The 15,622-nt window shown below is 32.8% G+C and overlaps 3 protein-coding genes and 1 long non-coding RNA gene across 5 annotated transcripts in view; 2 read left to right on the top strand and 2 right to left on the bottom strand.

Moving 5' to 3' along the window:
* LOC107616185 (transcription factor DIVARICATA) lies at nucleotides 1,877-3,310 on the top strand. The gene is made up of 2 exons (XM_016318178.2): nucleotides 1,877-2,382; nucleotides 2,638-3,310. Exons 1-2 carry the CDS (start codon nucleotides 2,078-2,080, stop codon nucleotides 3,026-3,028), a joined length of 696 nt encoding a protein of 231 aa, XP_016173664.1. The 5' UTR covers nucleotides 1,877-2,077; the 3' UTR covers nucleotides 3,029-3,310.
* On the bottom strand, nucleotides 9,667-11,917 carry LOC107618804 (uncharacterized protein At2g27730, mitochondrial). Its single transcript, XM_016320967.2, has 3 exons — nucleotides 11,542-11,917; nucleotides 11,388-11,471; nucleotides 9,667-9,950 (listed from the first exon to the last, which is right to left on the bottom strand). The coding sequence occupies exons 1-3, from the start codon at nucleotides 11,692-11,694 to the stop codon at nucleotides 9,924-9,926; spliced, it is 264 nt and encodes an 87-aa protein (XP_016176453.1). The 5' UTR covers nucleotides 11,695-11,917; the 3' UTR covers nucleotides 9,667-9,923.
* Nucleotides 14,128-15,154, bottom strand: LOC110266406. The gene is made up of 2 exons (XR_002353766.1): nucleotides 15,006-15,154; nucleotides 14,128-14,386 (listed from the first exon to the last, which is right to left on the bottom strand). It is a non-coding gene; the product is annotated as an uncharacterized LOC110266406 (long non-coding RNA).
* LOC107618917 (uncharacterized protein At2g38710) overlaps nucleotides 14,286-15,622 on the top strand; it is a 3,420-nt gene continuing 2,083 nt past the window's right edge. The window contains exons 1-3 of one of the 2 annotated variants that reach the window (XM_021111013.1): nucleotides 14,286-14,387; nucleotides 15,005-15,154; nucleotides 15,448-15,562. In XM_021111013.1, coding sequence (XP_020966672.1) covers nucleotides 14,305-14,387; nucleotides 15,005-15,154; nucleotides 15,448-15,562 — 348 coding nt within the window. In that variant the 5' untranslated portion in view covers nucleotides 14,286-14,304. Of the gene's footprint in view, nucleotides 14,388-14,426; nucleotides 15,155-15,447; nucleotides 15,563-15,622 lie in introns of those variants that run through there. The other variant, XR_002353765.1, reaches the window with a different exon arrangement.

Raw genomic sequence — 15,622 nt, 5'->3', positions numbered from 1 at the left:
ACACCTAAAAATTATTCCATAGGCATTAGTCCAACTCAATATGTTTGTTAAAAGTTAAAACAAATGGAGCATCTAACTGCAGAATCTATTGATCCTTTCTTGAATAACTTATCCTAAATCTACAGTTAAATGATTAGCAATATGTTTGTTTAATTGTTTCTATATATTTAAGTTGAAAACCATACCGAATGATTTAACATCTAAACCTTATTAATCTTAGTAAAATTTAACGGTCACCAGAAAAATATATAAAAGCAAAAATATTTGAACCCAATTATCAGGGCTAGCAATACATATCTTAACCTCCATCTCATATATAACACATATTTTTATAAAAATTAGGTATATAGTAAAAGATGTGAGAGTTAAATCTACAATCTTCCTCACGTAATGATTTATAATAAATGAATAACCACTAAACTAATTAGTTAATTTAATAATTTAAAACATTAGTTTTTTATTTTTTATTTTATTAATATGTATAAAATTTGGAATAATTAAGTTTTATATTTGTTTTGAAAAAATTTAATATTTCTACAGATAAAATAGAATAAGATAAGATTTAGAATTTTAGAGTACGGATAGAATTAGAGTGGAAAGATTCTCAACTTGCAAATAGAATAAGATAGAATTTTAATAAAATTTTTAACTTACGAGTAGAATTAGAGTAGGGTTTGCCCAACTACTCTACCCTACTCAGCTGCCCTATCCATTAGCAGTCATACTTTTTATGTATAGCACATTTTCCGGACTTTCCCCTCTTTTTGTTTGCTATGCATGCATTTAAAATATATAATTAATTTCGGATCAAACTTCTTCAAAATGAGAAATTAAAGTTAGTCAAGTAAGAAACTAAAAGTCTTATTGCTTCTTAAAATAAAAAGACTTATATATAATAGAAGTTTTAAATTTAATAATAATTAATTTTTTACATTATAACTCCATAATTTTTTTATTAACTTCACATAGCTAGCTAGTTGGACATTTGTATGACACCGTCCAAAACATAGTAAAAGGGGATATTTCCTATGCGCGATTATTTTATTTTAACAAAACATTTTTGTTAGAAAAGTTAAATTTAGAAATTGCAACAGGTGTTATAATCTAATGTTGATGACAATTGACTGTTCAATTAAGTTTCCTACCAGTCTCATTCTGAATGCAAGTGAAGTCAAAAACTCAAATTGCTTGCATGAACACAACTACCATGGAAAGCATGACAACTGTGATAATCACAAATAACGGGAATAAACTAATTAACGGTTACTACTAACACACATGCTGTTTTTTTATGTTATGTTCATATCTGTAATAAAGGAATAGGGCCCTCAAACACGGATTTCAGGTGACAAGCATTTTGAATGCAATGTTGCTTATGTGAAGGGCCTAATAACATAAAGACAAGTTCATCATGAACCTAATAGAGAGAGAAAAATAGTAAAATACTTTCCAACAGTCTTTATATTCTAAATCTAATTAAATTAGTTTACCACAATATAATTTAATTATAATTAAAATTATCTTTGTTAGAATAGGATTGAGTTGGAAATTTTAGAGGTGTAATTTGGTAAAACTTTTTAAAAAGGTGTTTTTAAAAACACAAGCTCTTTATTTTGTGTTTGGTAAATTAAAAATATTATGTGCTTGTATTTACTGCCTTTAAAAGATCGATACTTTTAAAAGTAACTAAGGCAGAGTTTTTTAAAATTTAAAAGTTTAATATAACTTCATATATTAATTAATTTTTAAATTAACACTGAGTTGGTCCCACCCACCACAACAGATTTTCCCTAACCCAACCTAAAATTTAATTAGGCTACAAATATATAATAAAACTAATTTAATTAATTTGGTGAGAGGTTTATATAAATATGAGAGGCGCGTTTTCTTAAAACCCCCATCAAACAGAAGCGAAATCTCGAAGACAGCGAGTTTCTCTTATTATTTTCCTTTTTCTTTTTCATTTTCTCGCTACAGTCAGCGAAAACAAACAACAAACAGTTGGAACACGCAACACATCACAACGACGCCAGACTTCTTTTTGAATTCTGACTCAAAATAAACGACAAATCTGAGTATGTTTCAGGAGACCACCGCCGTGGCCACTCGGTGGGGGACTGAGGCGGTGGAGGTGCGGATGAATCACTGGACTAGGGAGCAGGATAAGGTCTTCGAGAGAGCCTTGCTTTTCGTGCCGGAGGACTTACCGGACCGCTGGGATAAGATCGCCGAGCAGGTTCCCGGCAAGTCAGCCGTCGAAGTCAGGGACCGCTACGAGGCTTTGGTCCGCGACGTCTACGAAATCGACTCGGGCCGAGTCGAGGTGCCGAGGTACTCGGATGACTCGGCGGGTAGTGGCGGCGGTGGTGGAGGGTTGTACAGGTATTTTCGCAATTTTATTTGAATTTGATTCTCGGCTTTTTTCTTTTTTCTTATTTAGGGTTTTAGGTTTGTTTTTCTTCATCATTGAGTAATAAAATTATTCAAACCAATTTTGGTTTTGTTTTGGTCTCGAAAAACTCTGTCTTTTTCCCTCTATTAAAAGGAAATTGATTTTGTTTTATTTTGATTCTTCATTGTAATTTTTGAGCTGCACTTTAGTGGCGGCGCCTTTATTTGTGACAAATTCCTATTTTAATTCTTCTCTAATTATTATTTTGTATTATCTTATTATTTATTTATTGTTGTGTTTGTGATTAGGTTGTTTTTGATTGGGCTAAAAAAATTTGGAAAGGGAGATTGGAGAAGCATTTCAAGGAATGTGGTTGTTACAAGAACACCTACTCAAGTAGCTAGCCATGCCCAAAAGTACTTTCTATGCCAGAATTCGGGGAAGAAAGAGAGGAAGAGATCAAGCATCCATGATATAACCACGGTGGATAGCAACTCTGTGCCTGTGCCTGTTGATCAGAATTGGGTTGCTCCTCCACAGCAAGAGATGCAGCAACACCAACAGCACCAGCACTTTAATCCGCACAATCATGTGGGTGCTGGTGGGTTTGGGTATTCAAACTACGGTGGCTTTTGAATATAGCTTTAGTTAGAAGCTGCTTGTTTTGTATATAGTTTTAGGTTTTCATTCATAACTTCTTATTTGTAAAGGTTATCGTTCAGTGTCATATTAGGATAGTATTATTGCTAATTGTGTTTATATATTAGTTTAGATTCCGTTTAAATTCCTTTGTGAATCCGAAGATATAGTAAGGGGTTAGTTAAAACTAATAGACACTTATTGAAAATTCTTTCTTTGATTGTTTTTGTCCAATTAACTTATTGCTGTATAATCTCCGATCCAGGCATTCATGATTCATCATCGTTAGTTATTAGTTGATGTTGTTGTTATATAGTATTTTATGATCATAATAAATTAATAATGTCATCAACAGTTTTTCTGATTTTGAGGTTGCCGGATATCTCTTTTTTCCATGGTATATGCTAGACCATTCATTCCATTGTACCCAGACCAAAATACAAGAGAAGACTACCCATGGTTTTGTAAATTACGGCAAAGGTCTTAATCCTATTTCTCCTACAGAAGTATGAAAATCCATAATTAAAAGAGAATCAAATACGGGCCATTTATTTTGAAAGAAAGAAAATAAAAAAACATATACAGAATTTTGCATATTGGCTTGTTCTTAGGGATAATAACATTTTTGGGAAGTTATCCAAATTTGATAACTTTTTATTTATAAATAATTATTATTATATTGTTTGCCGCTGAGATATTGTTCTAGTTCTCTCCTTGAAAATATGTTAACAATTTATGTTTTCTTTATAGTTTTAAATTAATAATTAAAAATGACATTGACAATGACAACGACAACAGACATGAAAGATTTCCATAGGATCAAACTTCATCAAGCTTGCCGTATGCACACTGCAACAAGCCTAGCAGTATTATCATCATTGAAGTAACGAGAACTAAACAAGAATAATCCATAGAAAGAACCAAGTCCAATGAGAGTCAACTGAATTTGCTTTTTTTTCATACTAATTTGCTATGTTTGGATTTAGGTTGGTCAAATTGGAGTTTGAATGGAAGTGATTTTGTATAATTGATTTTGGGTAGAAGTGAGTTTGTGACAACATGATTTATTTTTGACAATTTTTTACCTTTATTTATTAAATTAAAAAAAATATAAAATAACATATTTTAGTACTCTTTTTAAGTACTCTTAATAATTTTATTTTTATTATTATTTTATTTTAGGTTCTAATTTTTTAAAAGTTATATTTTTATTATTATTTATAATTAATTTTTTATTTAATTTATCATTTCTAATAGGAACAATAATATATATTATAAAAAATTAAAATAGTAAATAGTGCACAAAAATTAGAACAATTGTTTTAATATTCTCAATATTTATTTAGAAAAAATTATGGAAAAACCAATAATAACTAACAACAAACCTAAACATACGTTGAGTAAACGACTAAACGCAGAAGCTATAATTTTTTGCTTCTAGTGAACGAGCTTTTGGGATGCAGAGAAAAAAATTGTCAAACATAAAAAAATAATGTTCAAAACATTAAAACGCACTTTTATCCTCTCTAACGTGTTTCACAAACACACCCTTAATTTCCCACAGGTAACTCAGAACATAAAAGCCTCCTCATAAATTTAGTTTAGAAAGTAGAGGCAGTAGTGTCAGACAAATATTGGGGTAAATTTTTTTTTTTCTTAAAGTCGGTAAAAAATTTTAAAAATATTTTTAGATTTTATTTTATTTTAATTTTATTCTAAATTAAAATAATGTTATACTTGTGGTACATAGTCGATCTCAAATCCGGATAAAGGAAGAGAGTTGTGTTAGGTCTTCGACAATTAATATAAAAACATAGTTAAATCTTTATGACATGAATCAAAGACACTTTTGTGTTAAACTTAGGTCGTTGCCGGATGTTGTGTTAAATGAGCAAGGGTTTTCGCGTTTTCATGAACGGATGAAGGTAAATAAGTTAGTTCACAAAGTAAAAGGTAAAGGTCGGAGCGACAGAAGGTTGAGATTTGGAACATGGAATATAGGCACTCTAACAGAAAAATCCATGGAGGTGGTGGATACCATGACAAGGAGGAAGATTAACATTATGTGCCTACAAGAAATAAAATGGATTGGTGCGAAGGTTAGAGAGTTGGATACTTTCGGATTCAAACAATGGTATATAGAAAAGGTGAAGAATAGGAATGGGGTTGGTATTATTGTGGATAAGCAGTGGAAGAAGGACGTAGTGGATGTCAAGAGGGTGGGAGATCGGAATATCTCTATCAAACTTGCGGTGGAGGGAAGTGATTTCCATGTGATTAGCGCCTATGCATTGCAAGTGGGTTCGGACGAACAACACAAAATAAGGTTTTTGGAGGATCTAGAGAGTTTGGTCCAAGACATACCTTCGAGAAATAAGATTTTCTTAGGAGGAGATTTAAATGACCATGATGGAAGAGAAGTGACTGGGTATGAAAGTATTCACGGAGACCATGGTTTCGGGGTGATTAATGTCGAGGGTAAAACTATTTTGGACTTTTCCTCAACCTTTGACCTTCTCATCGCAAATACATGTTTTAGAAAGAGAGACGAACATCTTATAACCTATAAGAGTGGCATGACAAGCTCTCAAATCGACTTCTTCTTGTTGAAGAGAGTCGACTGGAAATTTTGCATTAATTGTAAAATTATCCAAAGAGAGAGTTTAACAACACAACATAGGATGATCGTCATGGATTTTCGTGTCGACCAAAAATTGAAGGAAAGACATCATAAGAAGAACCCAAGGACGAGGTGGTGGTGGATGAAAGGTGAAGAACAAAGAAGCTTCGTAAGAGGGGTAGGAGAAGAGGCAAAGTGAGATGGAAATAGAAGCATAGAAGAGATGTGGAGGGAGATGGCAGAAGTTATTAGAAGAACAGCAAAAGAAAGTTTTGCTGAATCTAAAGGGATAGGACCAAGAGACAAGGAGTCTTGGTGGTGGAATGCGAGTATACAAGAAAAAATAAAGATAAAAAGGGAGTGCTTTAAAGAGTGGTCTTTATGTCGCAATCCATATAATTGGGAAAAATATAAAGCGGCTAAGAAAGAGACAAAAATGGCTCTAAGTGAAGAAAGAATTGGAGCATCTCTACCAGTCTTTGGACACGAAATAAAGAAAAAAATGTATATATAGAATCGCAAAGAGCCGCGAAAGAAGAACGAGATATTTAGATCAGGTTAAGTGCATAAAGCATAAGGATGGAGAGGTGCTGGCTCAAGAAGAGAAGATTAATGAAAGGTGGAAGAACTACTTCTACGAGTTATTTAATGAAGTACATAAGACTCTTCGGAACCTTGGTCGGTTATGCACAAGGGAAGAAGATCAAAACTTTGACTACTATCGAAAGATTTGAGACTTCGAGGTAAAAGAGGTTCTAAAGCAGATGAAAAATGACAGGGTAATAGAACCTGATAATATCCCGATTGAGGTTTGGAAGGGCCTTGGAGGAAAAGGTATCAATTAGTTAACCAAACTTTTTAATGAGATTTTAAGGTCGAAGAAGATATCTGATGAGTGGAGAAAGAGCACCTTGATACCTATCTACAAGAATAAGGGGTATATACAAAGTTGCGAAAACTATATAGGGATCAAGCTCATAAGCCATACCATGAAGTTATGGGAAATGGTGATAGAACGGAGGTTGAAAAAAGAGACACAAGTAATAGAGAACCAATTTGGATTTATGCTAGGCAGATCCATCATCAAAGCGATATACCTGCTAAGAAGGATGATGGAGAGGTATCGTAGTAATAAAAATTATCTATATATGGTTTATTGATTTGAAAAAAGCGTATGATATGGTGTCAAGGGATGTCTTATGGAAGGTTTTAGAAAAGAAGAGAGTAAGGATCGCATATATTCGTGCAATTAAAGACATGTATGATGGGGCACAACTAGTGTGAAGACTCAATGTGGTGTGACAGATGAATTTTTCATTGGTATAGGATTACACCAGGGATTATCGTTAAGTCTATACATTTTCACATTAGTCTTGAAAGTACTCACAGAGCACATTCAAGAGGCTGCGCCATGGTGCATGTTTTTTTGCCGATAATATCGTCCTTATAGGAGAGTTAAGGGACGACCTAAATAAGAAGTTGAACTTATGGAGAGAAGCTCTAGAAGTGTATGGTCTGCGCATAAGCCGTAGCAAGACAGAATATATGGAATGTAAGTTCGGTTTGAGAAGAGCCATAATATAGAGGTGAAGATTGGAGAAAACACCCTACAAAAAGTTAAAAGTTTTAAGTATTTTTGGTGCATCATACAAGATAATGAAGAGATTAAACAGGATGTAAATCATAGGATTCAAGCAGGTTGGTCAAAATGACGGAATGCATTTGGTTTTATATGTGACAAAAAAGTGCCTTTAAAACTTAAAGGTAAATTCTATCGCACTGCTATAAGACCGGCTATACTTTATGGTACAGAGTGTTGGGCAGCTAAAGGACAGCACAAACATAAGCTAAGTGTGACAGAGATGAAGATGTTGAGATGGATGAGTAGTCATACACGATTGGATAAAATAAGGAACAAAGATATAAGGGAGAGAGTTGGAGTAGCAGCCATTGTGGAAAAGATGGTAGAATTACGTCTCAGATGGTTTGGACATGTGAGAAGAAGACCGACAGAACACCCAGTCAGGATGGTGGATGAGATGGAAGATGGACAAGGAATGAAAGGCAGAGGAAGACCTAAGAAGACCATCCATGAGATTGTCAAACGAGATCTACATATTAATGGTCTCTCTGTAGACATGGTAAATGACAAAGCTCAATGGCGTCGTTTGATTCATGTAGCCGACCCACCTAGTGGGACAATGTTTTGTTGTTATTGTTGTTGTCTATTCTAAAAAAATTTAATTTTCAACAAATATATTTCTAATAGTTAAATTTCTAAAAAATTTAGAACTAATCCAATAACAATACATGACAACAATTTCCAATTTGCTTGTCTTGATAGTTGTTCTTGTAAAATTATCACTAAATTGGTTTAAATTTTTTTGAAAAAATTAGCCATGAAATAAATATTTAATACAAATAAAAAATTTCTAGGACAAAATTAAAACAAAATAAAACTTAGAAATATTTTTAAAACTTATAACAAGCTTCAAGGATAACCAACTTGGATTGGTCGAGTGATTAGCTCACTTATCCGCTTAAGAAGTGTCGAAAATTCGAATTCCGACTTGTGCATGCAGCAACCCATTAACTAGTAACAGACCGTTAAATAGAACTCAAATCCGCAACGAATCAGTCATTGACCTATTGAGTTAAAAAATACTATGAGCAACAAAAAAAAAGACTTCAAAGACAAAATATAATTTGAATGAATTCATAAAATAACTAAGAGTAATTACCCAAATCAGTCCCTGAAGATTTTAGAATTGGACATTTTAGTCCCAAAAAAAATTAATACACAAATTAATCCCCAAGGTTTTACTCCGGCAGACAAATTAGTCCCCAGTTCATTTTCCGGCAGAGTAATTACCCAGATCAATCCCCAAATATTTAAAAAATGGACATTTTAGTCCCAAGAAAAACTAATGTACAAATCAATCCCCAACGTTTCTTTCTGTTAGAAATAATAGTCCCCCGTCTAAAAATAAAATAATTATTATTAATTGCACAATAATATTGTACTATATTTTTTGTATTTTTTGGACAAAAATAATGATAAATTTATTCATTAAATTCTTATATATATATATATATAATTTTAAAATCTTTGGAGACTGATCTGGGTAATTATTCTGCCGGAAAATGAATTGGGAACTGATTTGTCTGGAATAAAATCTTGGGGATTAGTCTGTGTATTAATTTTCCTTGGAACTAAAATGTCCCAGAGACTGATTTGGGTAATTACGGTAAAATTCCAGAGACAAAAAAGAATGGTTAGCACCACCGCCAGAACCACCAACACCACCAAAAGGTGGAAGCTTACAATGGGATTTGCTACACGTTGGGCTAATGGGATTTGCCACACGTTGGGATAATCTTGCATGCCAAGTAATCTTGTTCAGTTTTACTTCCTACATTTCATACTTGGGTTACATTAGCTTCCTTCAAGGAGTAAAAATAGACCTAATAATCCAACTAGATAATTCTAATTAATAGTAAAATTTACTATAAATAAAATAATAATGACGATAGCATCAATCAAACAATAATTAATAATTGACAATTGATATTCTTTTCCTCTTTAGCATTCCACCATCATATTATCCCATTTCTTATTTTTCTCTGATCTAATAAATCATTTACTTATTTCTCTCTAATCTTATTAATTCCTTCCTAATCTATTTTCTTCCCCTTTCACTCCCTAATTTAAAACCATGCTAATCCAAGAACGAAATTTGACCGAACCACCACCTTGTGAATAATATTATAGAGGATCACATAAACCGTTTTGAAATCAAATCTCACCGACTCACCATCTTCAATCCTAACACTACAACCAAACAAAAGCAAGTCTGCGCCTTCAATCCTAACACTACAACCAAACAAAAGCAAGTCTGCGCTGTTCGATCCTCCTAAGCATCATCCTATTCTTCAAACATGAAGCTTTCATCTATTCAACTGGTCTACTCACTCCCAACACAGTTATAACACCGAAAGTGTAACTGAATATTTCACAATTTCCACATACTGATCAGAAATTTAGAATGGCATTCACATCCAACAAACGCGTAGCAAATAAGAGGAGGATCATATCATAACGAACTTCGTGAAGCTTGATGGACGAGACAGCATGGTTACATTTTTCAACATACAAACAAAGACGAAACACAATCTATACAAAGACCAAAGTCCACTTAGAGTCAATGTTTTTATTTTCCATTGATTATTTTCCACTACTAGTGACCTTGATAGCAAGCATGACAGACAAACTCATCCCTTGTGAGATCCTTCAGGTTTCTACAGAGAAGAAAAAACAAAGTTGTGTTAGGATTGTGGGAAAGAATTAACGGATAGCAAAAGATTAGCAGTTAAATTTCTCTAGAATAGTGTTAAACTGCTGTGGAATAAAGACACATATGGCCACCAGGAAAATATCACTGCCACCTACTTGGAGCAAAATAAAGGCAATAAAAACTTCAATTCAAAGAACATCTAAATATCAACTAAATTCAGGACATCAACTTAATAGAAGAACCAAAAATACATCAGGATTACCACACAACACATCCACACAGTGATGCACATGACTGGCACCTGCAAGTGCCCATTTGGAAATGTCCAAAAAAGCTGAAGAATACAAACAACCAATCTAATAGAGATTGGCATCAGAACTAATCAAAATTTAGCACCCATATGAAATGGAAGAACCGATGATGTCCTTCAAGGGAACATTATTTTAATTAATTGGAATGTTGATTGAGTTGATAGATGTACTTGATATGGTGATATGTAGCATAGAGAGATAATAACATAGAAAGTTTGAAGTTAATAAGCAGGCTATTTCACCATTTCCTTGTGTAAAAGATAGAATAAACTTGTGCTAAAGTTCGGTAGTGTCTGATGCAATTTGATTTGAGAAAGAGAAGTTAAGTAACCCTGAAATCATAATGCAGCTTTCAACTACTATGCTACAAAAGGGGAGCACCATTGTAAGATTAAACTCACAATTAATTTGCCCAAGGATACTTACTCACAAAAATAACTCAACATAATCTCAATATGACTTTTCAACAATAATAAAACAACATACACTAAGCAGAAGAGAAACAAAATCACAACAATATATATATATCCTCTCTATTATACTCTCTAAAATAGAGAGGAAATGAAGGCTCTTAACATTACTCACATTCTCATTGCAAATTCACTAGGAGAATAGCATACATAAGCTTACCTATTTAAAGACACAATTACATGACATGAGCTTGCATGTTTATAGAATTGATGCTTCATGAACTCTCTGGTGTCTTGACTAGATACAGTGCTTATCAACTTTTTGCAATTAACCTTGTAATTCATGAAGCATTAGGCTTATAGTTTATTGATAAGCTTAGTTTAAATATACCAACAGTGATTGAATTTTTCTACCGAAGATTCAAGATTGGAATGCAAACCATACAATGCTTGAATTTAATTCTAAGATCTAAAACGTTCCCCAGAGGCCAATGTCTTAATTAATAGTTGTAAACCCTAAATTATAAATTCAGTGAGAAGAAATTTATCCTATCGTGAAAACACACATCCGGCTCGAGTCAAACACAGGGTTGATAACAAAATCAAATGTTCAGAATCATATGATGACACATGAAAAATATCTAAAGAGTAGATGTTTAGACATTAGAGTAGCGAAATCGAATCCCTAAAACACCGATGAGAAGAATAAAAATCAAATACCTTGTCAGAAGCGTTTTTGTCCTTCTCAGCCTTTTCCTTCTCAGCTTGCTGCTTCTGTTTCTCCAACCTCTCTCTCTCCCATTTCTGCAGAAAACAAATGATCGGAACGGGGCTTCGAATAAGGAGAAGGGGAAAGGGCGGAAAGGGAAAGTACCTGGATGTAGACGTTCTCTTTGGCCTGCTCCTCTTCGCTGAGAACCCTACCTTTGTCGCTGTAGAAACGAGAGAAAGCACCGCGAGATGTTGAGTCCATGAAGCGAGTCACGAATCCCCGAGTCAGAAGCACCGATCTCATGTTCATTGACATTGCCAATATTATTATACAACACACGCAAGAGGCGGTGCCTTCCTTGTTATGACGATTACTGCTGATTACTACTGATTTGATGATTAGGGCGAGAGAGTGAGTCAAAGGATCTACATTCTACAACCTTCGCCTTTTATACTCACTCACTCATCCATCACTATTCTCGGACCTCACTCGACCCGGTCAATTCGCCTAGTCTCGCCCATTTTTTCCCCTTTCCTGTGGGCTCTGCGTTATCCATCAATAAATATGTCGCATTCAATGTGTAAGGATTTAAAATGGTACACGCCTTCAATTAAACTACATTAAATACAAAAAAATAATAATTTAATAATAAACAAATTCGTAAAAACTATAACTTAAAGAGTTTACATTTAATTTTAATAATTTTGTAACAATAATTATTCACATAATTAAAATAAATAATTTTAATATATACATGACACTATATATATCAAGGATTATTATATATGATATATATATTTTTTTTAGTAATGACTATTTGTATAATTTATTGAATAATTTTTTCATCTTAATATTTAATAAATTTAATTAAAAATGATAAGTTGTTAATCAATTCTAAATTTAAATTTAAATTTAAGTAAGAAAATAAAAATATTTTAAATTTTATCTCACTAACGAGAATTCATTTCAAGATAAGAAATTACTTTGTACATCATATGTATTGTAGGATAGTATGGCCATTTATTATTTTTATTGGTAAATATTGTCAAATAAAATGGTGTAAGAAATTAGAAGAAAATGTATTTACAAGTTTAGAAAATATTAATTTCTTTTTCAATAGAATAAATTATATATTGAATAACAAAAGTTGTTATTGGTTTCTTTTTACACTAACTAATACTCAACACTCAACGATGGTGTTTTGGTACACCATGTTATCAAAAAATATTAATCAATCTAATAACTTTTGTAATGACATAAGTTTATGAATTTGAAAATTTAAAAATCATTTCATAAAATGTGAAGTTTTAACAAGTAACAATGTTGATAACATTATTTTGACTTTAAGAATGAATATGATACCAACAAATAAAATTTTCCCAAATAAATTTTAACAAAGACAAAAGTCCATAAGTATTGCTATTAATGAAAAATTATTTTATTTTAAAGACAAATACAATTTTTTTTTCTACGGATTTCCTAACTCGACAAGTCGAGAACTAATCCACCACATATTGATGCTTAATTTATTAAGGGTCTGTCGCTAACTAATGGATTGTTATACATATAAGACGAGATTCGAACTCCAAATTAAATACTTACTTAAGCGGACAAATGAGATGACCATTCAACCAATTCAAATTAATTAAAATAAATATTAACTATTTTTAATATTTTTAAGTTGTAAAATATTTATAATAATAATTATAATAGATATTTTTTATTTAAATTTTAATAAAAAAATTTATATAATTTTATGTTTTACCCCATGCGATACGAAAACATACACTAGTTTTAATAATTTTGTAAAATTGTGTGAAAGATAAATATAAAACAAGCTAAAAAAATGTGAAAGAAATAAAATACATGACAAATTACCTCAATTCTCAGCACCGATATAGTATAGAATTATAGATTATAGATATTGATTATGTGAGTTTGTTGATGTTGCAAGCTCAACTTGATTTTTTTTTGGTATTGAAATTGAATTTAAAAAAAAAGGAACTAGATAAAAACGTGCCCGATAAGGTAGCTTCTCTAGCATTTTTATGGAGAATTATTTTTTTTATGATATTTTCTAATTTTTAATTTATTATAAATTAAAATTCTATTTAAAAATTTATTGTTAGTTAATAAATTATTATATGTATAAGATAAATTCAAAATCTCTTATCTACTTAAATAAACTAGTAAACTAACTCAAATTGGTTAAACTTAACTTTTTTTTTTTGTTTCTCATTATGGTATACTCCAATTCAACAGACCAAAAACTAATTACGGATCTGAACTCCAGTTACCGTGACTTATTCATGCTTATTAACATAAACTCATTGAGAGTAAATTTGACCTATCCCCTAAATTGGGCTTAGTAAACAGAAGCAGGCCAGCATGCTTCAGTGATTAGATTGGGCCAAGAAGGCCTGGTAAAGCTCCTACTTGGTCTGGGCTTGTATGATCGGTGATGACGAATAATGCATACACACCAAAAACATCTTGCAACATGAGAAATAGTCACGGAAGTTGTTACTTTCTAGCTACTACTATAACAGTACAATATGCGAGGCCTAGTGAAATGAAAATCAGTGGCTTCAAGTTAGTTAGAGGTGAGGACGTGAGGTGACATTGAAACTTGCTCCACTAAAAAATATTCGAAGATGGAGAAAAGCGAGAGGGGCAATATAGTAAAAAGTAGAAAGTGCACATTACTTGCAAGGAAGCCCAACAGAGAGAGAAAAAAAGAAAAAGGGGTTGCTAGGCAGGTAGGTAGGGTCCAACGACTCCAAAAGTCTCGCCTCCCAATTTATTTTGCTGCGTCTGTTATCGGCTTCCGAAGAAGGAAGAATCCGAACGGCAGCGTTTTCAGAATTTCGATTCTGAAAAGCTGTTCCTAATAATTCTTTTCGCAACTTTGAAACCCACGCAAAAATGGTGTCCGCCAACAAGGAGATGGTTGTGTACTGCTTTGACACCCTCGTTGCTCACTACAACAGTCACGATGCTCCTCCTCCTCTCTCTCTCTCTCTCTCTCTCTCTCTCTCTCAATTATTTTTTTTCCATGTTTCTTTTAAGTGGCAACGACTCCAAGGTTGAGCTCACACTTCATTTATTTTGTTTTTATTCTGATCGCTTATTGTTTAGATTTTTACAAGTTAATCATAGTTAGATAATTTACTAATTTTCATATTCCCTGTGTGAATTTTACCCTGTTCTCTGAGTGGTTTCCGTTAGTAGGATATTATTATAGCTGTGACCGGTCAGATGCTAACGTTTATTTGATTGAAGGAAAAATGTGGATTCGGGGTGGAGAAGGAAAGGTTTGCTTTCCACCATGGTTGTTATAAATCGTGCTTTATTGCTTATTGCTTACCCACAACAGTTAGCTATGGTGGGCGTTGCACTATGCACTGTACACATCAAATTCAATTAGAAAATTTTGGTTTGGTATAATTAAACATTGTGTTTAATAAATATTTGGATTTGGATTGTGCCGTTCGCCAATAGCAACTATAGTGTAGTTTTCATTGTATGCTCTTGTAATTAGGTCTTGGATTTGTTAGTTTTAAGAAGAAATATATGCCTCTCTCATGAGATTATCATTTATGTTCGAGCAATAGTCTATGATATACCTGTTTGAAGAGAGTGTACTTTGTTTCAGCCCATTATTTGTTACATGGAAGAAAGTGGTAAATGGCGGCGAGCCTCGACTTCGGGGATGTATTGGTTCTCTAGAAGCACGCGGCTTAATCAATGGCTTCAAAGATTATGCGCTCAACAGGTGTGTTAACATATTAGTACTTGAAAGATTATGCTTCAAACTATGATTTTACATAAATTGGTTATGAATAGGAGTGAATCTGTCATAGGTATACATGCATTTACTGTGTTTTTCTTTCTCCCATGGTAGTTTAAGCATAAGGATTTGTTTAGTAAAAGTAATGTAACGTAATGAGGTCCTTATAATTTTCCTTTCTCTTTGATTTGATTCACATCCATATATTTATACTTAAAACTTTATTGGCCTCAAATTCATGATAATTCTTATGTGTTTGCTTCTAAAATTTCTTGCAGCGCTCTCAGAGACCGCAGATTTCCACCCATACAGGCAAAAGAGCTTCCTACTTTGGAGTGTACAGTATCTATTCTTACTGATTATGAAAATGCTAACGACTACCTTGATTGGGAGGTATGTGCTTGATTTGGCTATTTTGGTTTCTGGGGTGTAATGGTCGTACAGTGTTATATA

The sequence above is a fragment of the Arachis ipaensis genome, chromosome B09, assembly GCF_000816755.2.
Source record: "Arachis ipaensis cultivar K30076 chromosome B09, Araip1.1, whole genome shotgun sequence".
In the NCBI taxonomy this organism is placed as follows: Eukaryota; Viridiplantae; Streptophyta; class Magnoliopsida; order Fabales; family Fabaceae; genus Arachis; species Arachis ipaensis.
This window is presented reverse-complemented; position numbering and strand designations above follow the sequence as displayed.

Bases quoted from the DNA above. Each gene is read 5' to 3' on its own strand.
- LOC107616185 (XM_016318178.2), top strand. From the start codon at position 2,078: ATGTTTCAGGAGACCACCGCCGTGGCCACTCGGTGGGGGACTGAGGCG. The intron at 2,383-2,637 runs GTATTTTCGCAA...ATTCCTATTTTA, and splicing joins GGTGGTGGAGGGTTGTACAG to ATTCTTCTCTAATTATTATT.
- LOC107618804 (XM_016320967.2), bottom strand. From the start codon at position 11,694: ATGTCAATGAACATGAGATCGGTGCTTCTGACTCGGGGATTCGTGACT. The intron at 11,472-11,541 runs GTACTTTCCCTT...TGTTTTCTGCAG, and splicing joins AAGAGAACGTCTACATCCAG to AAATGGGAGAGAGAGAGGTT. The intron at 9,951-11,387 runs GTATTTGATTTT...TCTTCTCTGTAG, and splicing joins ACAAAAACGCTTCTGACAAG to AAACCTGAAGGATCTCACAA.